Source organism: Sturnira hondurensis, unplaced genomic scaffold, assembly GCF_014824575.4.
Source record: "Sturnira hondurensis isolate 20B ecotype Veracruz unplaced genomic scaffold, ASM1482457v3 Scaffold0021354, whole genome shotgun sequence".
Classification (NCBI taxonomy): Eukaryota; Metazoa; Chordata; class Mammalia; order Chiroptera; family Phyllostomidae; genus Sturnira; species Sturnira hondurensis.
In genome coordinates, this window is record NW_028093985.1 from 32,754,184 (window position 1) to 32,777,115 (window position 22,932).

At 43.1% G+C, this 22,932-nt stretch overlaps 1 protein-coding gene across 4 annotated transcripts in view; it reads right to left on the reverse strand.

The window, feature by feature from the left end:
- EPB41L4A (erythrocyte membrane protein band 4.1 like 4A) overlaps positions 1-15,869 on the reverse strand; it is a 246,527-nt gene extending 230,658 nt beyond the window's left edge. For 3 of the 4 annotated variants that reach the window (XM_037032184.1, XM_037032183.1, XM_037032185.1), the window contains exon 1: positions 14,560-15,869. In XM_037032184.1, coding sequence (XP_036888079.1) covers positions 14,560-14,658 — 99 coding nt within the window. In that variant the 5' untranslated portion in view covers positions 14,659-15,869. The remainder of the gene's footprint in view (positions 1-14,559) is intronic. The other variant, XM_037032182.1, reaches the window with a different exon arrangement.
- Between the last annotated feature and the right edge of the window lie 7,063 nt (positions 15,870-22,932).

Sequence of the window (22,932 nt, forward strand, 5' to 3'; positions counted from 1 at the left end):
AATTCATAATCTCTCTTCCACAATCAAAAATCCAAGAAAGACATGAAAACGCAAAGTTTTATCTTAAGTTGTTTTTTTTTAAGATTTTATTTATTTATTTATTTATCTTTAGAGGGGAAGGAGAGAAACATCAATCTATGGTTGCCTTTCGTGCATCCCCTGCTAGGAGTTGGCCTGCAGGGAACTGGCCTGCAACCCAGGCATGTGCCCTGACTGGGAACTGAACCGCGATCCTCTGGTTTGCAGGCCCACGCTCAATCCACTGAGCTACACCAGCCAGGGCATTTTATCTTAAGTTTGATGCCAAACTCATATGATGACTATGGCAGTCCACCTTCAAGGTGGCTCCCAGTGACACCTGCCTCCCAGCATTCACACCTTCATATGGTCCCCCTCATACCAAGCTTAGCTGGTGTGACCAACAAAGTACTGCAGAAGTAAGAGCATGTTATAAAAAGACCGAGGCCTCCATCTTGGGCTTTCACTCTCTCTAAAACAGGGCTGTCAAACTCATTTTCACCAGGGGGCCACATCAGCCTCGAGGTTGCCTTCAAAGGGCCAAATGTAATTTCAACTCCTTAACAGTTAAGGAGTAGTTACATTTACACAGGCCTAAAATTATTTCAGCCCTTTGAAGGCAACTGTGAGGTGGACGTGGCCCCCGGTGGAAATGCGTTTGACGCCCCTGCTCTCAAATGACTTGCTTTGGAGGGAAGCCAGCTGCCAGGTTGAAAGGACACTCAGGAGCCATGCAGAAGCCCATGTGGTGAGGAACTGAAGCCTCCTGACAGAGAGGTGAGTGAGCTTCGAAGCAGGTCCACCGTCCTCAGACATCTGTCACCGTGGGTGCTGCTCGAGTGCAACCTCAAGAGAGACCCTGAACCAGAATCGTCCGGTCAAGCTGCTCCTGGATTCTAGACCCACAGAATCTGTAGGTGATCAATGTTTGTTCCTTTAAGCTGCTAAGTTTTGAATATAACCTATAACATAGGAATAGGTAACTAATACTGGGGAAAATTTGTTATAAACTGGCACAAGGCTACTTAGAGTATCTATCCCTGCTTATTATGAACATATAATTGATGAACTGCATAAATATTAATGTGCTTGTTTTAGAAAGTACCACCCAGTCCTGGCCAGAGATATTGTCTAATGAATAGTACAGACACCACATCATCGTGCGGAAATCTAAAAAAATTTGAATCTTGAAATACACCTGGCCCCAAGGGTTTCAGATGAGGCATTGTGAACCTCTATTCAATTTTCCTAAAACATTTTCCAATTAACCCCACCTCAGCACTCAAGAAACAGGATTTCTTTATAAAAATTCTTGTACCTCTTAGACTCTCCACAACATAATCCAATATTTGATTATAAATTGTCTTGTATTGTTTTATAGGTAAATCTTTCCAATCTTTCCACCTAAAAGTTAAACTTTTTATGAGCAAGAATCCTTTATTTCATCATCCCAACCAGAGACCTGGATGCTACCGCGTACCCAACCAGCTCTAAATAAATTATTGTAGAATTGAGTCCACAAATCCAAACCTACAATTACCAGCACACAGCACTGGCCCAGACCCCCACAAACCCTCCCACTCAAAACCTATTTATCACCAAATAATTGGCCTAGAACATGATGTAAAAACAATGTCTGTCTGAAAGAAAAATAAGCTGGTTCTCTGAGGAATTCTGGAAACTTGCACATCCTCCAAGTGCCCTTGTAAACGGTAGCAAAGCACGAAGTAATCATTATCAGAGGAAAAGATCTATGAGCTTCCCGATTATTGGCCCATCTGAACCTTTCAAGGAAAGGGCAATTTTACCCTTCCGCTTTCCTCTCACACCCTCCCTCCGGCAATAAGAAGGGTCACTAATCAGTTTTTAATTTTCTTTCCTGAAGAGAGATTTAGAAGGGGGCTGTAAAAATCCAGGGTAGAAGCTTTACAAAATAAAGACAAAGGAAAAACTGAGTGATATGGGCTTTGAAGCTAAATAAATTATTCTAGACCTTTTAGATCAATAAGCATTAAAAAAAAGCTAAAACATTAAAATGCAATGCAATAAGCACTGTTCTGAAAAGACGTTCCACATAAGCAAACTCTTTTTTTAAATTGGGCGGGGGAGACTCCTTTAAACAAAAGGATCTCTCCCTCATATAAGCTACCCAGAAAGAGTTCCACAAATCCAAATGCCAAGACTGCAGAAGGTAATCGGGCCAGATCATAGGCCTATGGAGACTTAATTTAAGACCAGCATAGGGGAGGGAACAAGGAAAGGCTGGGACTACGAGAGGAGATGATTGGCAGTAAACCTAAATGATTTTTAATAAGTTCTGACCTCTCCCTCTATAATCAGCTCTCAGCCCTCCCTCCCTACAAAGAGACGGAAGGTGGGCAGGCACTGAGAAAATGACCAGATAGGAAACCAGGAGACGGGGTTCTAGGCCCACGTGCTAGGCTCCGGCAAATCTCCACCTCAACTGGGTCCCAGTTCCCTCCCAGGTGGGATGGGAGAATCAGATGATTCCAGAGCCAGGTCTAACTTTCTACTTTAAGCGAAATCGTCTGTCGTAATTTCTGTCTCATTTCGTCCACATTCTCCTCCTGGTATCTGCTGCATTTTCAGGCAGCAACCTGGGACTGAATTAACTAAGGACATGTGACCACACACAGGTCTGTGCAGAGACTCAGACAGCTGGAGTACTGGGCAAAAGAATGAGTGGCTGGCAGCAAAAGGCAATGCCAGGTAGGAAGGAGCTTGTGTGAAGATTTTGTCAGGCTATGGCATTATCTATGTTACAGATGGTTGAGACTTTCTTCACAGGGGGAACTGCCTGTAGCCTGAATATCTGGTGGGATTTTTCAAGTGTTTGAATACTACAGACTTAAAATGTACAATCCTGACAAAACGGAAAAGCTTGTATTACGCCAGTTTCAATACCACTAAGACTTGCTACCATTTCCCGCAGTCATATGGAATGTTAGTTCAATTCTCAGAAGCTGCAGTTGACCCTGAGGCTTTAACCTGCAATCCTTCTAGGATTCCTGAGAGTTTGTGGCTGAGAGGAAGTCACAGGGTGGGGGAGGAGGTATGTGTTCAGAACTGGTCTTCTAACCATGTAAATCATTTCCCCAAGAGGAAAACAGTGTATGTGCTAAATCTCCAGCAATTTCTCGATATGTTTCAAGGTAATAGATGAAAACCACATACCTATTAAATATTAACTTTTTTTAACATGCTACATATTCACCTATCAAAGCTATCAAAGAGAGTTATTCATAAAATACTTGCAAACACACTTTCTTCCAGCCCTCCACCAAACAATTTACAGAAAGAACCTGCAAGAACCAAAGGCAAATCCCTTACACAATGTAAATAGCAACACGCACAGCTTGGTGAAATTTTTTTGGAAATCCGTATTTTCAACCAGGGTTTCAAGTCACAAGAGCAACAGCAGCAGCACGACTAAAAACAACCCTATCAGTCCTTCTTCAGAAATGACAAATATTTCCTGAGCACCACCATGCGCCTGGCACCTTCCTAGGTTCTTGAGGACTTAACAGTGGATAAAATAGACAATGTCTTGCTGCCCTCCAGGAAGTTTACAAGAAGTTTTTCTCAAAATATTAAATGTCAAATTTGTTTAAACTGGGTGTGCTTTCTCTGCTGAATTACACACAACTACTGTACCAAGGAACCAGGAAAAACAAACAAGATGCAGAAAGACGGGCAAGTATATCAATGGAAGACAACTGAGGGTCCGGAAATTAATCTTCACATTTATTGTCAATTGATTTTTAATAAGGGTCCCTTTCAATTCAGTGGGGAAAAAACAGTCTTTCCAACAAACGAGCTGAGACAACTGGATAGCCACATGAAAAAGAATGAAGAATGACTCATAGACCAAAATGTAAGAGCTGAAACCATGAAAGTCTTAGAGGAAAAAAAAAAGGAGTACAAGGCACTGGTCTCTGTGAATAACAAACCACCACACTCCCCGACTCCTAATAACTGCTGCACATGTCCCTCAGTGAGCCAGTCTCACTTTGGACAGGGGACAGGGATTAAATATCCCAAATTGGAATTTAGAAAAAAATTATTAGCAAATAATAAACCATACATAATAATAGCTACTGTTTATTGGACATCTTTTATTCTATGTGCCTAAAATTCTTTTCTCAAACTATTGCAATCATCCTATGAGGCAGGTATCATGCTCCTCAACTTATAAATGAGGAAAGGGAGACTAGTTCCGAGAAGAGTCCTTTGACCAATCACAAGTCGGACAATCCCACAGCAGAGCTGGGTTGAGACACAGGGCAGGGATAGCGAGACAGGAGAAACTGGGGGTGACCCCGCAGCAACCCGGTGAGGAGGCTGGTTCTGGTGTAAAGTGAGGGGGCCTGGGCCACACCGGGAGCAGGGAGGATGGTGGAGAAAAACCAAGTGTGACAAGTGCCAGTTAAGGCAGCAAAGGCTCTCAAGTCTGCTTCTCAAACTCGGGTCTGAACCAAGGGAAAGGTGGGACCTGAATGGCTTAAACACGCTGACAGTCTCCGTGGGCTAGCTCAGGCACCAGCCAGCCCTCACTCGTGCCCCTATATGGGAACCTGCCTCCTAAACAACGTACTTCCTAACCAACTTCTGGGACACCGTCCTCACAAAGTTAGGAGCTCTCGGCTTAGGAACTGCGCTTTCTGCTGTGCTCAGCACACATAGTTTCCAAACCATCTCCTGTTGCATCTGGTTTCCTCCTAGGTCTCGGTCCACTAATTCCTGCCCTGCCACCTGACCTTTCGGTGATTGTCCGTGGAGCCAGCACTCAGCACTTCTCGGTTTTCCTTGCCTGCCACTGTCACTCTTGTTCTGACTTCCTGTTGGCATGTCAATATCCTTGACAACAAACTGCTCACACGGTTCGGAAGCCACTGCCAAGCCCTTTCACAGCTTCAGAGATTATTAGGAGAGCCTCTGGAGAAGCCATCGCAGCCTCTGGGGAATTTCTCGGCAAGAGTGTTTAGTTACAGAGGAATGGACTGTTAACAATAGGCAGAATTAAGGAAGACTGGCTGTTACACTCAAAAAACAAAACAGGAAATACATACAAGGCTCAGAAGGCACAGGAATGCAATCCCCATTTTTGAGAATGGCACAGACTCTCCAAAGTGTACTCACAGGCTTTTTGGAGTCACAAACTAAACAGGCTGTTTCCCAACCTTAACACACCTAGTCTATTCCTAAACAAGTAATAACAGATGCCTGGATGATCTTACTATAGGAGACTTAGAAACAATCTGATGAGGCAGAAGCAAATAGCAGGCACACTCATTACAACCCAAAGCAGGCTGACCAGGAATGTTACTTATAGGCTTTACTTGTGAAAGTATCAGAGACCCAGCTCGGCCAAAGCAATCAATCTCAGAAACGATAAAGGGGTGTGGCAAATCTGAGGTCTGACCTATCACGTTTATAGTAGGCCTGCGGAAAAGACACTGTGCTTTGGAATGAGAAACTTAACACCTGTCATAAAAACCCAGTATTTACCTTATTGACACTTTTTTCCATGAAGCCTTAGAGCAGTGTCACATGAGGCTCATGTACCAACTCACTTTCTCAGATGGGCCACAGAAGAGGGGACAAGGAAGAAAAGCAACGAAAGTGTAAAACTGTTATCCATTCTTGAAATATGCCCTTCTTCCAAAAGGCTCAATTTTTATAGGGAAAGATGTATTTTCTAAAAAAAAACAAAAACAAAAAAAGAGAGAGAAAGGCTTCGTAGCTACCTCTACAATACAAAATGGTGTGGCTTGTGCTCTCTGAAGTAGCAGCTAGTCAGTTTCCCAATATGCTACTTGCACTCAGCCTACAGCACCATCCCATTTCCTACCCGTTATCAATATAAAAGTTAGGGTATCTTGGCAACAGACTTTTCACAGTGAAATTCACTTTATCCTGAAACCTTTCCTAGAAAAATAAAATGGCAAAAAAAACCACTTCTCATTATCCAGAAGAGTTTCAATATGGCCTATTCCAACTGTAACACTCCATTCACCCCTCTATTCAAATGATAGTTAAGAAGCATCCATTGCAGGAGGCACGCATCTCCCGCTACTGTGGATCACAGACAGGGGCTCACAGGCTGCTAGACAAGACAGATGTGTCCAGAAAGAATGCTTGCAGTGTGCTCAGTACTATGACAGGATGTGTGCGATGTGCTGACAAGTGCTTACCTCTGCCTAGTGGAGCTGGGCTGGAGGCTTTCTAGCAGATGGGACACTTGATTCAAGTGTCAAAAGGGTGAGTCAGATGAGTGTGTGCTTATGGAAGACAAAAAGGTACACCACTCAGTGAGAATCCCATGTACCAAGGCACAGGAGAGTCTGGTATGTTTGAGAGACTGAGCTGTTCTGCATATCCACAGAGCAGGTCATTAGGTAGGCAGGGCTAGATCAAGTAGGGTGCTAACCCAAACAATGAAGTGTGGACTTTAACTGTAGAAGAAATGAGTCATTAAAAGAAGGAAGAGATAGACTTCTGGTCAAGATGCAGGCATAAGCAGACATGCTTTACCTCCTTGCACAACCATAGGAAGCATCACAAGTAACCACAAACAAAAAACACCCAGAACTGCCAGTAAATCAAATTGTATGGGAGTCTGATGACCAAGGATTTGAAAAAGCTATGCCCATCCAGATGGGTGGAGGAGGAGGAGGAGGAGAGACAGGGAGTTTGGGCAGAAGGGGTATGGTACGAAAGCAGCAAGGTGGTGGCAGCTGGTAGAAGGGGTGGTCCCACATCCACATGTGGTAGATAAAAACTGGGAAGCATCCCAGCCCCAGGCCAGACTGTACAGCCCAGGACTCCAGCACTGGAAAATATATCCTCATAGTTTCTGGCAGCAAAAACCACTGGGGCTTGGGACAGCAGAAGAAACTGCTGGTCTCTCAAGAGAGTCCCTCTAAAGGGCTCATCCCATCTTAGAATGTTTGCAAACCCACCCACCCTGGAAATCACCATTAGGGCAACAGCTACAAGAGTGCCAGTCGCATATGGGAAGTGGGTGAAGTGACTGGACGCAGGGCAAGTGCCGAGCAAGTGTCCAGCAGCCAGGCAGCAGCACTGTCCCCTCTGCAAACCTTCCCACACATACAGAGCCACAAAGCGGTGCAGCAGGTTGCTGGGCCCTGGTAAATACCTAAGGCTCCACTCCATACGACTTAACAGGTGTGCTAAGACAGGGAGTCAAAGCAATTCTACCTGACGCACAGAAACAAACACAGGGAGGCTGACAAATTGAAGAGACAAAGAAATATGGTCCAAGTCAGAGAACAGAACAAAACCCAGGAAAGAGAACTAAACAAAACAAAGATACCCAACCTATCAGATACAGACTTCAAAACACTGGTGATAAGGATGCTCAGAGAACTCACTGAGTACAACAAAATCATTAGGGAAGAAATGAAAGTTATACTAAGTGAGATAAAGGAAAATCTACAGGGAATCAACAGTGAAGGGGTTCAAATCAATGATTTAGAACATAAGGAAGAAATAAACAGCCAATCAGTACAGAATGAAAAAACAAGAATTCAAAAAATAAATAAATAGCCCTGGCTCGTGTAGCTCAGTGGATTGAGCCTGGGCCTGCAAACCACATGACTGCAGTTCGATTCCCAGTCAGGGCACGTGCCTGGGTTGCAGGCCAGTTCCCAGTAGGGGACTCACGAGAGGCAACCATACATTGGTATTTCTCTTCCCCTCTCCTTCCCTTCCCCTCTAAAGATAAATAAAAATAAAATATTGAAAAAATTAAAAAATAAATAAATAAGGATAGTATAAGAAGACTCTGGGACATCTCCAAAAATGCCAACATCCAAATCACAGAGATGCCAAAAGGAGAGGAGGAACAGCAAGAAATTGAAAATTTATTTGAAAAAATAATGAAAGAAAACTTCCCTAATTTGGTGAAGGAAATAGACATACAAGTCCAGGAAGCACAAAGAGTTCCAAACAAGTTGCTTCCCAGACAAGGTAAAGCTAATGAAGCTCATCATCACTACTCCCTTATAATATGAAATGTCAAAGGTACTTATTTAAGAAAAGGAAGAAGATCAAAAACTATGAACATTAAAATGACAACAAACTATCAACAAGGAATCTAAAACATAAAAACAAACTAAGCAAACAACTAGAACAGGAACAGAATCATAGATATGGAGATCATTTGGAAGGTTATTAGAGGGGAGAAGAAAGGTGAGCATGGGGGAAAAGGTATAGGGATTAAGAATCATAATTGGTAGGTACAGAGTACACAGGGGGTGGTTAAGTACAGCATAGGAAATGGAGAAGCCAAAGAACTTATATGCATGAGCCATGGACATGAGCTAAGCAACAGGGATTGCTGGAGGGAAGTGAAGTACCAGGCAGAGTGGGGCAAAGAGGGAAAAATTGGGACTACTGTAATAGCATAATCAATAAAATGTATTTAAAAAAAGCAGGAGATGAAGAAAAGAGAAGAAAAAAGTTAACATTTTCTGAGTGCATACCAGATGCAAAGCACCATTTTACAGATGGGGAAATTGAGACCCTGAGAGGGTCAGTATCTTTCCAAAAGTACCACAGCTAGTAGAGTGAAAATTTAAACCCAGGTAGTCTGACTCTAGAGTCCATGCTTTTAATCACTTATACTGTTCCTAGTACAAGAATATATTAAACAAGCTAAAGACACAGATAAATTGTTTTCACTGATATCTATATACATAACTACCACCCCTCAAGAAAAAAGAAAAAAGAAGGCAACCACAAGTTAGCCTGCACCCAAGGCAGAAGGCTGAGCACCAGACACGCAGGAGTAAAGGGCACTGTCATTCTCCATGGCAGTGGTTCTCAACCAAAGGTGATTTTCCCATCAGGACATTTGGCAACATCTGGGGACATTTTTGGTTGTAACAACTGGACAAGACACACTACTGGCGTCTGACGGCTAGAGTCTACGAGCCCTATTCAGTATTCCGCCACGGAGAAGACGGCCTCCCACAACAAAAATCCGCCCGGCCTTACCCTGAGGTTTAACCTGACACAAACCATGGAAGAAAATGTGAGCTTCCCCATCTTGTTTATAAGTGTCTTAACAAAAACTGCAAACCACTGGCCACATGGCTAATGGAGAGTCGAGTCAGGACTTTCCGTCCCTGCAATTCAGATATAACTCTAAATGTTTGTGCCCTCCCCCCAGGAAATTCATATGTTGGGCATTTAACCCCCAATAGGAGGTGGGGCCTCTAGGAGTAGCGCCCCAATCAATGAGGATGCCTAATGCTCCCAGACCCTTCTGTCAAGTGAGGCTACAAGTTTTCAACCCCAAGAGGGCCCTCGCCAGGCCATGCTGGCATCCTGATCTCAGATTTCCAGCCTCTAGAACTATGAGAAATAAGTTTCTCTTGTCTATAAGTCACTCAGTCTGTGATATTTTGTTAGAGCAGCTTGAACAGACTGACACCGCCCATGCTCAAAAGATCAAAAGCAACAAAAGCTCTGCATTAGTTCCAGTCTAGGGCAAAGTGAGCTCAATCTTAATATCATAGAATTCAAGGATATATTAATGGGGCTGCAAAAAAGTGTGGCCTGCCTTCAATTAGGAAAATCATGAATGCCTGGATAAGGACAGCCCTTGACTAGCTGCTGGGCATAACACAGCTTTCCCCATTAAATTATTTTGAATACGTTCAAACCATGAATGATAAAAAATATTTTAATAAATTTTTTCAAGAAAAAAGGCTTGTAAAATTGAGGGGCACTTAAGGTCTGAGGAGCTAATGCACAACATGATTAGTATATTTGATAATGTTATATTGTATAACTGACATTTGCCAAGAGAATTGAACTTAAAGTGTTCTCAACAAGAGAAAGATAAGTAACCGAGGTGATGGGTGCGTTAACTTGGTGGGATCCTTTCATGACATATATATATCTATATAGATAGATAGATCAAATCATCAGGTTGTACACAATTTACCAGCTATACCTCAATAAAACTGAAAAATACCTTCAATCGTTTTTAAGGGCAAAAACAAAAACATTTGAGGGAGCATTTATATACTCGGTCATCCTAAACAAACGGCCATAAGACAAACATCACACCTCGGTTCTAAAGGTCCAGATGTGGTGGGGAGGGAGGCGCATCTGCCCCATCATGTGTAACCCACTGACCCACCGAGACGCCCCCAGCCAATCTCACACTAACAGAAATGGTGGTGTGTGATTACTCACTGCAACCTATGTTAGTAGGTCTCTGACTCTGCACCTTATGTGGTTGATATCAAAGATTTAAGTGTTGACATAATATGATTTGTGAAGATACTGCTTTTCACTTTTTCCCCAATCTCAGATTTTTCTTTACCAGTTCAAATGAGACGAAAATTACATTTCTCAGTAAGTAAGAGGACTGTAAGTCCCCACCTTCTAACTGTTTTTCTAGTTTATTATGAAGTTTCTGATCAAAGCATCAAAACTCACTCACAATATTCCCTCAGGAAACAAACAGCATGATTAGGCAGTAACTTCATTTAAAAGTTAACGAATAAATGGTACACCTTAACTGTGGGAATTGTATGGTATATCTCAATAAAGCCGTTAAAAAAGTTAATGGAATTTCCATCTTGCTATCATATTGGTTTCATTCATTTAGTAAAATACATCGAGGGGGAAGTGAGCACCTCAGTGGTTATTACATTACTTCTCAGGAGACTAAAGTCTTGCTGAAATGAGAACACTAATCTAGTTCATATTTGCAGCAGCAATTTTCAAAACTAAATTTATGATCAAACCTGGTGATATTCCCCCCCCCCCCGAAAATCTTTGCTAATCAAATGACAAACTACAAAGGTAGTATGAGGCACATAAAGGTTTACTTTCTAAAGAGAACAGAAAGGTCTCTACCTCCACCAGGACAAAGAACTACCAAGGACATAACAAAAGTATCCCTGAACAAACATTATTGAAAAAACCAAGAGACCAACCACAGCAGAAAGTCTTAACTTGAATAAACAACAGAGATAGCAGCAGAGAACAAACAGCTAGAAGCTACTGGGGGGTTCAGCACACAACCAAGAGCTGATGGTTTACATAAACTTGGGTTTTTAAACCTTGCACAGGTGGGTTCAAACTACAAACAGCATGAAAAAGACTTCCTGGTTTTCAAGGTGAGTTACCTCTAAACAAGAAGGCAAGTTTCTACCTAACATTAGTAGGAACGCAAAGACACTGTGTTTTATTTTTCTGATTTTTAAAGTTTTCAATTACAGTTGGCGTAAGATGTAATATTAGACTTCGGGTGTGCAAAGTGATCACCCCAACAAGCCTAGTACTAAATGACACCACACAGTCATTACATATTACTGACGACATTCCCTACGCGGTGCTTCACATCCCCATAACTGTTGTTATAACTAGCAATTTGATTTTTTTAAACAAAAAAATCATTTTTCAGTTAAATGCTACTCATCTTAACACACATTATGTGTAACCACTCTCTTCCAGCTGAACTGCTTTCCGTGGAAACAAACACCAACACTCCTAAAGTCAAAGAAAAATTCTTATTTAAATTGTAGAAAATCATTTCATAACCAACTTTTCAATTTGTAATTTAGCACTTAAATTCAAAGCCTGTTTTTCAAAATAGCACACAAAAAATGTTTTACCAAGCTTCTCTCACACTCCTAGTTAAATTTCCCATAATTAACTCTTTAACTCACAAGGAATTGTTATAACAATTTACAATAACTTGTGTTATTGTTATAACAATAATACAAACAAATTCTTATGTAACTATGAGGAATCAGTAAAACTTCCATTAAAAGATGAAATATGTGAATAATTTTAATGCAAAATTATCTCTCTTCATTCATTTGAAATAGAATGGAAGAAAGGCTCATCTCAAAATCATTATTAGAAAATGCTTTTAAAAAATAAAAAGATTTTTCTATTTTATTTATTATTATTAATATCATTATTTAATTTTCACCTGAAGACATTTTTTCATTGCTTTCTGAGAGAGAGGAAGGAAGAAAGAGAAAGAGAGATCAACTTGATTGCCTTCCCACATGCACTCAGACCAGGGACCGAACCCACAGCCTAGGAGTGTGCCCCGACCAGGAATTGAACCTGCAACTTAACAGTCCATGGGACAATGTTCAATCAACTGAGCCACACTGGCCAGGGCAAGACTTTGTTATTTTACTTCCAGGGGAAAATGGACTAATTGGCATTGCATGCTTAACTTTGACTTTAATTACTGATAATCAAAATTATCAAGTACACTATAGCAGGAGGAAAACACTATAATAGTAACTATTAGAGTGTAATAGTAACTATAATAGTAACTATAATAGTAACTAATAGTAACTGTTACACTATTAACTTTGAACTATTTACTCTTTTATTTACAAACTAAAGCAGGAGTTTTAAAAAATGCCAGGTATACACAGAATAATCCACAAAGTATAGATACATACATTCATCTCCATTCGAGATGCTGTTCATACATTAAACACAAATGCCCATATGTGTTTAATTTAGTACCTACCACAAGCAGATAGGTGCTCAACACATGCATCTTATGGTAGCATGGCACTTACAGATAATGTGGTTAACTTCAGCAGACATCTGTGTTACACACACAGCCATCAAAATAATTGCGGCATACTTTTGTGACACTAAAGGAGGCTGAGCCTGTTGCAAAATGATTACTTCCAACAAAAGCCTGCTTAAAGTATTGTTTCTTTAAATGCCATCTATCCAAAATAACAGCATGACAAAGTTGTTATTACATTTGAATCACTCACCCATTTTCAACCTATCTGTAAAACAAGGCAAGCACCATCAAGTTATAAAAAGTAAGTATGGATTTTGATTCATGTTTCTTTGACAAAATTATTCCATTTGATCCCAAGTCTTGGCTGCTCTCTTGACAGAATAATGTACATGCTCCACAGCTGACAGGAATGCCTTTCATGATGAAATAGGAAGCTCACACTCCAGATGACTTTAGACTTTGCACTTCAGGAAGATTTATTTGTTATGGTAGTACTGGATCAGCAGTTATATTCTTCTCATTGTTTCTAACCCCAAGCCAAGAGAATCTATGCATTACCAAAAATTTAAGAACTTTTTGTGATTTCTGCCTATTTTATTCTCACAGTACACCAAAGAATGTCACATGATCTTATAAGGTAAGTTTTTTTCCTCATTTCATATGGGAGGGGGAGGTGTTTTGGAATATAATGAAAAGCTGAAAATATATTTTGAAATATAATTTAATGAAAGTATAAAATGAACACCTCCCCCCTCCAAAGTCTTTTATTAGCCTTCAAAGGAAACAGCAAATGAGAATCTGATTGGCTTTTGCTCATTATAATTACTAGGGACACAATATTCAGAACCATTTCCTAAAGGAAAGGGTTAACTTTATCTTGTGGATTTAAGTGGTCCTCCTCCCCCTCCCCATTTTTTTTCCTGTAAAAGAATGACACCTGTGAAATCAGAATTCTGTGCACCAAGAATGGCAATACCCAAGCTGAAGCTTCTGGCCAGGCACAGTTATTCTAACGTACATAAAGCTATGTAAAAACCGATTCACATAAAGAAATCCCCAGGGCCTAGGCCATTAGGATTAACTTCTGAGATGACAAGACCAGGAAAGGACACTTGCCAGCCGGGACTTGATTTCTCAGACTACCAGCTCTATTGGCGAGGAGGGAGGAAGTGGGGCACGGTTTTTCTTCACCAGACTCAGCTGCTGAGTTATCTAAAATGCCTGTGATTTACAAGTGAAGGAGAAAAGGAAACAAAACAAACCGCTCCCAATTCCGATCGCCTCTCCGTAGTTACGAAGTTTCAAGAGCAAAACCAGCGAGCGCGCAGACGCCTCCGTCAGAGTCAACTGCAACGTAAGAACTCAGTAAAATTAAGGAAGTAGATCTCTGCAATCTCCCAGGCTTTTTGTTTGGGTTCTGTAGGCAAACTGTAGTAACTGCAATTTAATGATCTACAAACACAAGCAAAGGTATTACCGAGTAGCTTTGAGAAATGTTTACTTAAATGTGGGTAACCATTCCGCTTGAGAAAAGGGAAATTATTTTCTGTCCAAACGTAGCAATACCCAACTATTCGCCCAAACAACACAATATAACCACCCAATAAATGTTTCAACGAGTGAACTCCTTTACTTTCCCAATGACACTATCAAGAAAAAGGCCAATGGAAGAAATCGCGCCTGCGATGCCTTAGGAGGAAACGGTGTTGGGAAGACTTCTGGCCTCAGTTGTAGGACCGTGGACTACCCTCTGGGACAACAAACTTACTTTCCCTTTTGAAGACACTCAAAATTAACCACACTGACACGTCCACCCTCTACCTGCGCGCAGGGGGCAGCTGCCGCTCTGTCCCACCCCGCGGAGACGCAATCTCAGCGGCGACTCGTGACAGCCCTCACACAAAGCCGTGGACCCCCGAGCCCGCTGGGCTGCCAAGCCCCGAACACGCCCCCCAACCCACGCCTACCTTGATGCCCTGCTGCTGGGTGGTGAGGGTTAACTTGGATTCATCCAGGAGCAAAACTTCGCAGTAAAATTCTTCCGGAACAGCACAGAAACAGCCCATGTCGGCTGTGGCCGTCTCCGGCCAGGGGAGAAAGCTGCGACCCAGGCGCTAAACCGCCCCCTCCCCTCAAGCGAGAGACATTAATTTATTGTCCCTGCCGTGGCCAGCGCGACAGGAACAGCTCCCGACGGGGTCCAGGGCCGCGGGAGGCAAGGAGGGCGGAGAAGCCGGGAGAGTCAGCGCCTTGGAGCAGCCGGGGAAGCACGGGCGGAACTGGGCGCACAGGGCGGCGTGTCCCCGCTCATCCCGCAGCTCCGGCTTCTCTGAAGGCGGGGACGCCGCGGCCCCTCCCGCAGGCTGCGGGACCACAGACGTCTCCAGGCAAAAGGGGCCGGAGGCAAGAAAAGGGAGGGGCCAGAGAGGCCCTCCCTAGACTTGGAAGCTCCCAGAAGCTCCAAAGACCCCCTGCACCCGCGCCCTCCCAGAGTGCGATGGCGAGGCACCCACCGCCCCCTCGCTTCGGAGTCCCAAAAGGACCCGCACTTCCAGCTCCGATGCCACTCCGCAACTCCCGGTCCGGCCCGCCAAATGGGGAGCGCTAGGCTTTGTGTCAGGGGCACCCAGCACGTCCCAGCAACATCGCTGGGGCAGTGGCAAGAATCGTCCGTTTCCTGATCCACAGGCACCGAGAAGCCCGAAGACAGTCGGAAACGGCAGCGGGCTCCTACCGAGACCGGTGAGTAGAGTCAGCTTGTAGCAGAATGTGGCTCCAGTGTGGGGAGCCCCGAGATCACCTCGGGGGATCCTGTAAGGCCAAGTTCAAGCTCTCCCTGGGAAAATGCCCTGCGCTGCGGCGAAGTGCAGCTTTCCTGGGAGGTTCAGAGAAATGGGAGTCGTAAGTCTTGACGGTTCCCGGCTGGAGGACGAGTGCGGGGTATGCCAGGCCGAAGCAGGTCCAGGGAAAGTTCTCTCCGCGGCTCCTAAGGTGGCGCCCCGGGCAGGAGCAGCCCAGGTGCAGCTGGGCCGGCCCCAGTGTCCGCAAAAAGCCTTGGAGCGAAGCCGGGTCTCAGTGGCCGGGAAGAGGGCGCCCCTTTGGGGCGGGGTGTCGGCTGGGGGTGGAGGGCGGAGCGGAGGTGATCTAATGGCGAAGTGCCGACAGGTCCGCAGGAGACACCGCGCGAGGCCCCAGAGCCACCCGGCCGCCTGGAGCCCAGAACCCTCTGTGTCCGTTTCCCTGGGAGACCCGGAGGCTGGCTCCGGCAGGGCAGGGCGCAGTCTTGCTTGGACCCTAGCTTTCGGCGCTGCCAATCCCACACCCTCTTCTCGGCTGGCGGTGTCCGAGACTGGTGGGCACAATAGCTCTGAGGCTGCAGTGACCCCTGGCGGGTCCTCGTGTTCATGCACAAGCAACCCAAGCTAAGCAGTGGATGAAGCTGGGCGGTGCAGGCTTTTTGAGCAGGTGCAATCTGTGCTCTCCAGCTGGAAAGTGCCTCGTAGTCGGAGGAGACGCAGGAGAGGATACTGAGCAGAGTTGAGGGTAGGCCTTCCAGATAACTTCTCTATTCTAGGTTTTTTATGAGAAGGAGCAAGAATTTTGGCATCAGAGTTTTGAGTTGCAAGGTAGGTAGGCAAAGCTCAAAAAATTTGGCTTAAAACCTAGGACGTTAGTATCTTAAAAATAAAATAAAATTTTAGAAGCTGACCTCTACAGCTCAGTAAAACGGAAATGGATAATTTGCAACTTGGGAAGGAGTTTCCTTCCATAATGATTTGCCGCAAAGAACCTTCCGTAGGAATCCTTTTTTCCCTGCTATAGCAGCCCCATCTTAACGTGAGGAGCACACCCTCCCCCACCCCACCCCACCCCCGAAGTGCGATATAAACCTGCCATGTTTGGTATGAACTTTACCTAAAGCTATCGCTCAAACTTATTTTATCTTCCATGCTGCCTGTGAAATGGAAGCAGTTTTTGAATTTCTAACCAAATTCTACGTTCAACTTTGGGTTGCATTCTCCAAGTTTTGCCTGATGTGGGCTGAAACGTTAATCTGAGTTTAGGATCTTTACTGGTGGAGGCTTTTCTCTTGGCACAAGTCATCAAATGGAATTGAAGGATTTTAGAACAGATTTTCATTCTACATCATAATATTCAGTAGAGCCTCCTAAGCTTGTAAAAACAAGAGAAGGTCAAATGTAATCATTTGTTTCCCAGATCTGAGGTTTTTTTCTTGCCACCTGTTTCATGTCCTCTGATTTGGGGGTGGGGTTTTTTTTTACCTTTTTTGGTGATGGAAAGGCTGGGATTATGGGATGAGGCAGCCATTCTGTCCCAGGCTCTTCTCAAGGAAAAGTACAAATCCATGAAGCCCTTTCCTGTACACGTGATAGCCTTTTCTGAGGGGTACTGTTTCCCCCACCCACTCACCCCCATTTCTTTATCAGGGACTGAAGAAAAAATTCATTTAACACACAACTAGAGTTTCCTAGAGATAATAGAAAGATCCCACAGTTTTAAAAATGTAAATGAGCTATTGACATACAATAAACTGGATATATTTAAAGTATACATTTTGGCATATTTATATACTCATTAAACACAATCTAGTTAGTAAACCTATCCATCACCCACAAAGTTTCCTCCGCACCTTTGTATCTCTTCCTCTCAATTCTCACCTAACCTCACCTCCCCAGGCAACCACAGATCTGTTTTTGTCACTAGAAATTATCTGTAGTTTCTAGAATTTTATATAAATGGAATTAGTGTCTAGTCTTTTGGGGGGTGGGGAGGTATCTGGTTTTGCTCAGGATACTTAGAGATTTATTTATGTTGTGTATATCAGTCATTCACCCACTTGTAATCCTCAGTAGTATGCCTTCATAGGTACATACCACAATTGTTTATTCATTTATGTGTGTGGTTTCCAATGTTTTGCAAATAACATAAATATTACCAATCCTGCTCTGAAGATTGTGCGAGTAAGCTCAGGCTGCCATAACAAAACACCATAAACTAGGTGGCTTACACAACACACTTATTTTCTCACAATTTTGGATGCTGAAGTCCAAGATCAGGGTGCCAGCCAGCATTGTTGCTTTCTGGTGAGACCTCTCTTCCTGACTTATGGGCGGCTGCCATCCCACCAGATCAGGAGGCGAACAAATGGAAAATAAGCACATGAAAAGATGCTCAACATCATTAGTTATTACAGAAATTCATATTTAAAATCATCATAAGATACCACTACAGACCGAGTAGAATGGCTGCCACACCGGGGTACCATATTACCATACCTAGTGCTGGTGGGGATGGTGAAAAATTTATATTCTCATACACTGATGGTGGGGATGTAAAATGGTACAGCCACTTTTGTAACAGTCTGGCAGTCTCTTTTAAAAGTTGAACATATAAACATACACCTTCCACAGAATTTTAGAGGAAGACTTTCTCTGACTGTTAAAGAACAGACCAGGAGTGGGGGTGAACAATGTACTATTACCAAATGGACCCACCCTTGCACTCCCCGTACTAGGTTCGCCTTGCCTGCCGCCAAGGAAAAACGTCTTTCAATGCCAGACATTTGTGAAAAGGAAAGGGATTATTTATTTAAAGTGTTATACAAACTTAAGAGTAATAACTTAATGTCTTCATTGAGATACCAGAGTCCCTTAGAATGCCCGCAAACACAGTCCTTCCTTCCCCCTCTGCCTAGTCCAGGTACTGTATCTCAGGAAAGAAGTGGAAGTCCATGGTTCTTCTCTGCCCAACCCGAATGGTCCCAAAAAGATGTCACATGGCTGCCGCACTTGGGTTTAAACCCAGCATTGATCTTCCGCTGTAGCACCATTTCTGACTCCTGCAACAATTGGTCACAGCTGCCAGCATTCCCATATTCTTCCAGCTTTACTGGGCTGCCATAGTAAGTCCAGGCAGGTGTGACCCTGTGGTGTGGAGCCAATCATCTCCAAGATCTTGTGCAGGCTCTGTAACCAGGGGGAGATGGTTCCCAGTTACCTGATGGGAAGGTACTCCCATCCCCCTTGGCTCAAAGCATGGCCACAGCTGTTTAACATATCTATGAAACCTGTTAAAGGTTATAGATATGTTAAATGACCATTCTAGAGGTTATTGCCAAACTGTTGCTGTGCAAAACAGCTCTGAATGGCCCTGCTCGATGCACGCCATTCTCCAGCTCAGACTTTTGGGCATGAGGACATCCCATACATTTTTCTAATATTTCCTGCACACCTTGAGTTCTGGGCCCCACTACAAATCCCTATTTGGGCCCCCGCTTTGGGTGCACCCTTTTACATGACTATCCAGAGAAACAAGTTAACGAGATGCTATTCAAACACCCACTCCCAAGAAAATCATAGTTTTTCAACATGTGCATAACATAATACAGTCTATTGAAGCTTGTGTCAAAACCTTTGATCTCTTTTCAGAGATTTTTTTAGAAAAATATTTTCTTTAGTCAGGATGACATCTTGTCATAATAAGCGTATGTAGATGAGTCAAATTATAAATTTAGAGTAGATACAATTATATGGAAATATGTAGATCATCTGTGAAGGACTGTAGGAATTCTCATCTTGGAAGAAGCAATTTGACTTCAGATAAAACAGGCCCCATCCCTTGTTGAAACATGCACTTCAAAATGCCAGACACGGAATTTCTGTTAAAGCACCTTCTTCTTTTCAGGAAGGTGTATTTAAACAATCCATGTCTTCTGTCATTTTTTTGTACTTTTGCATTTTCCAAAATTCACAGTTAACTGTAGTTTCAAACAAGAAAGAACACTTTGAGAGCATCCACACTAAATAAGTAAATAATTCAATTAACTTAAATAACGAGGGTGATTCAGAAGAATCACTTGGCAGACTTGTTAAAATACAGATGGTTGGTCCCATCCCCCGGAGTTTTGAACTCCCTCGGTCTGGAATAATTTTTTAAAGGAGGAGGTGCATTTGGTACTAGCAGCCTCCCTGTTACTCCACTTCGTGCATCACTACCTCGTTACTGTTAAGGGAAGGTATTGAAGACCCTGCCAAGTAGATTACTTCCGAAAGAGTCATTTCTAAAGAAGGGAAATATTCCTGTTTTAGTTTCATCATACTCCTTCCTCATCTCTTCAGACACCACATTCATTTTTCTCTCTGATAGAGGAATGTGCCCAGGCACATCCAGTTTTTAAGACCATCCTGCCTTCTGACTCACTTCATATACATGTCATTAACCAGCCATCCTCTCTTCTAAGGACTGAGGCCTTAGATCCATTTATTGAAATGCCTCAAAGGTATCACCCACGTTTCAAGGGAGTCGTCTCCCAGACAGCGTGCTAAGCTGTGTCTTCACTGTTGTGATCTCCATGTAAATGTTCTTTGGCGTTTACGGAGAATTTTTACTTTGCACAGTTAGTAACCCTTGTTGATAAATACATTGATATGGTTTGCATTTTGTATACATGGTTTAGAACTTTCAATCTGAAGCACCTTAGTAGCCCCTTCTCTGGTCAGTTATAAGTAAGCAAAGGTGGCCACGTGAAGGAGAGCAAATTGGTAAGTCCAGTCATCCCTCAGAAGACTTTTCTTATTTTTTTTTCAGTTTTTTAAACAGATTTTGCAACATCTTCTGCCTAGTTGATTGAGAAAGATTCCCGAGATTGGCAGGAGTGGGTGAAATGGGTATTTTGATGCATTGATGGAGGAACTGTAGATTGGTTCAGGCTTTCTGGAGTGCAAACCGTCGTGCATGCTATAACTTAAATATGCCCCCACTTTGACCCAGAAATTCCATCCTTATCAAATAGTAGGTACAGATGTACATAGAAAAGACATTTACTACAATATTTTGTAATATTAAAGCTTTTTGAACTATCCAAGTCCCCAAACTCAGGGAGTTGTTACATTAATTCTGGTCTCTGCACCTGATAGAAGAAGATTTGGCAGCTGTGAATAAAGGTGGGATGGGTGTGTGTGTGCTGGTGGGGAAGGTGATCTAAGGTAAGCAGTAAGGTGAAAAACTGCATTTTACACAATCATCCAAATAAAAAGGTCCATCTTTATTTGTTTTTAAAAGGAAGTTTGAACTTCTTATAATGAGCATGAAAAAACTGAAAATGAAAACATATTTTCATATTAAGCAGAAGAATACTGTTAAATTTCTTGGTAATGACATTGACCCTCATTTAAAAATGAATTCCTTTTCTAGAATCTAACTTGGATTCTAACATGTTGACTGTTTTATCTGCTTCATATTTTTCCTGTTTCCACATCAAAGGATGGGGCGAATGAGCTTTGAGCTGTCCTGCAATGACTTTAATTTTGAGTCAGACTGGCCATGTGACCTAAAAGAAGTCCCATTGTCAATCTCTGCACCTCAGCTTGTTCTTCCTTTGAATGAGGGACCTGGGACTTTCATTCTGGTGGATCAGGATCTTCACTCCCTGCACGCTGCTTTCCAACCCCTTTCTTCTGGAATCAGCACATTGCTTTTCCTGTAAAAGTGAGAGTCCAGGCAAACAGTAACCCAGTGTAACATTGTAACAGGGTGCAGCGGGGGGCGGGGGGGGGGCACAAATAGGGATTTGTAATGGGATTCAGACCTTGGTGTCCAGGAAATATTAGAAAAAAATATATATATAGGGTGTCCTCACCCCCATGAGTCTGAGCAGGGACATTGAGAGCTATTTTGAATAGCAACAGTTTCATAGATAACCTCTAGAATGGTCGTTTAACATATCTATAACCTTTAACTGGTTTCATAAATATGTTAAATGGCTGTGTTCATGCTTTGAGCCAGAGGGATGGGAGTGACTTCAACCCCATCAGGTAACTGGGAAGCAGCTCCCCCTGGTTACAGAGCCTGCGTAAGAGCTTGGAGATGATTGGCTCCACACCACAGGGCCACACCCACTGGGACTTACTACGGCAATTGTGGGAGGAGTTGGAAATGGTGCTGAAGAGGAAAGATTGGTGCTGGGATTTGAACCCAGTCGCCACAGCCGCGGGGCGTCTTTTTGGGACCATGCTGGTTGGGCAGAAGAGAACCACGGACTTCTTTTCTTTTTCTGAGATACAGTGCCCTGGACTGGGCAGAGAGGTAAGGAAGGACTGTGCATTTGCGGGTATTCTAAAGGGCTTTAGGAATCTCAATGAAGACATTAAATTATTACTCTTAAGTTTTGTATAACTCTTTAAATAAATAATCCCTTTCCTTTTCCCCAACCTCTGGCATTGAGAGACGTCTTTTCTTTTTAAAAGGCAAAGTATCTTTCTACATGGGCCTACACAGAGTAAGGACTGGATTTGTATATTTGAAACTATCAACACTAATTATCTCTCTGTGGTACATCTGTGAGTAAATTTTGTTTTCTGTTATTTATTTTTGTAGATTTTTCCATGAATATTATTACACCTATGGCCGGATAAATCTCTTTAATTTTAAACATTAATCTCATAAAATAAAAAAATGTAAAACAAATAACAGCCCTGACAGGTGTGGCTCAGTAGGTTGGGTGTCATCCCGCAAAGTGAAGGACCACTGGTTTCCGGTCAGGGCACAGGCCTGGGTCCTGTGCGGATCCCCCATTGGGGGCAGGCAGAAGGCAGGTGATGGATGTTTCTCTCCCCCTCTTTCTCCCTCCCTTTCTCTCTTTCTAAAAAAAGATAAATAAATCTTTAAAAAATAAAATAAAATCCAAAAGGAGTCCACATGAGCACATCAAACCCCAGGGGGATAAAGTTGCCACAAAATCTCTATTGGCAACTATGCCCCCTGGCACAGACAGGCGCCCAGTGGATCGATCCTCTTGCCTTCTCATTGTGAGCTGTTTTCTCAGCTTCAGATCCTCCTCCTTCCCACACCTCCCACCTGTTGCCTCCTGTTCACATCAGCAGACCCCACCTATTGCTCAGGTGTCCCTTTGCTCTCCCTCTTCCAGGAAGCTCCTGTGACTCCTAAGTCTGGGTCAGGTCCCAATCCAAATTGCATTATTACCGCCCCCTTACGAGACTGTAGTTCCTGGAATTAGGGCCATGTCTGACTTGTTCACTGTGATACCCCAAGCACCTGTTACACTGCTTGACCGACAGTCTCAATAAATGTGTTAAATGAATGACTGAGATCACTTGTACAAACTTCATTTCTACATGCTTGCTACATGCACTCTTTTTAAGCACTCTCAACTGGACTCTAGTTTGATTTCCTTCTAGAAAACTGACTTCGTCTGCTATCCCTCTTCTTAACCAAAGGAACCTTTTGTTTAGAGAGTAAGATAGAGTTGAAGTAGGCATACAACCCTGCTGTACATTGAAAGATACACTTGACCCCTAAGG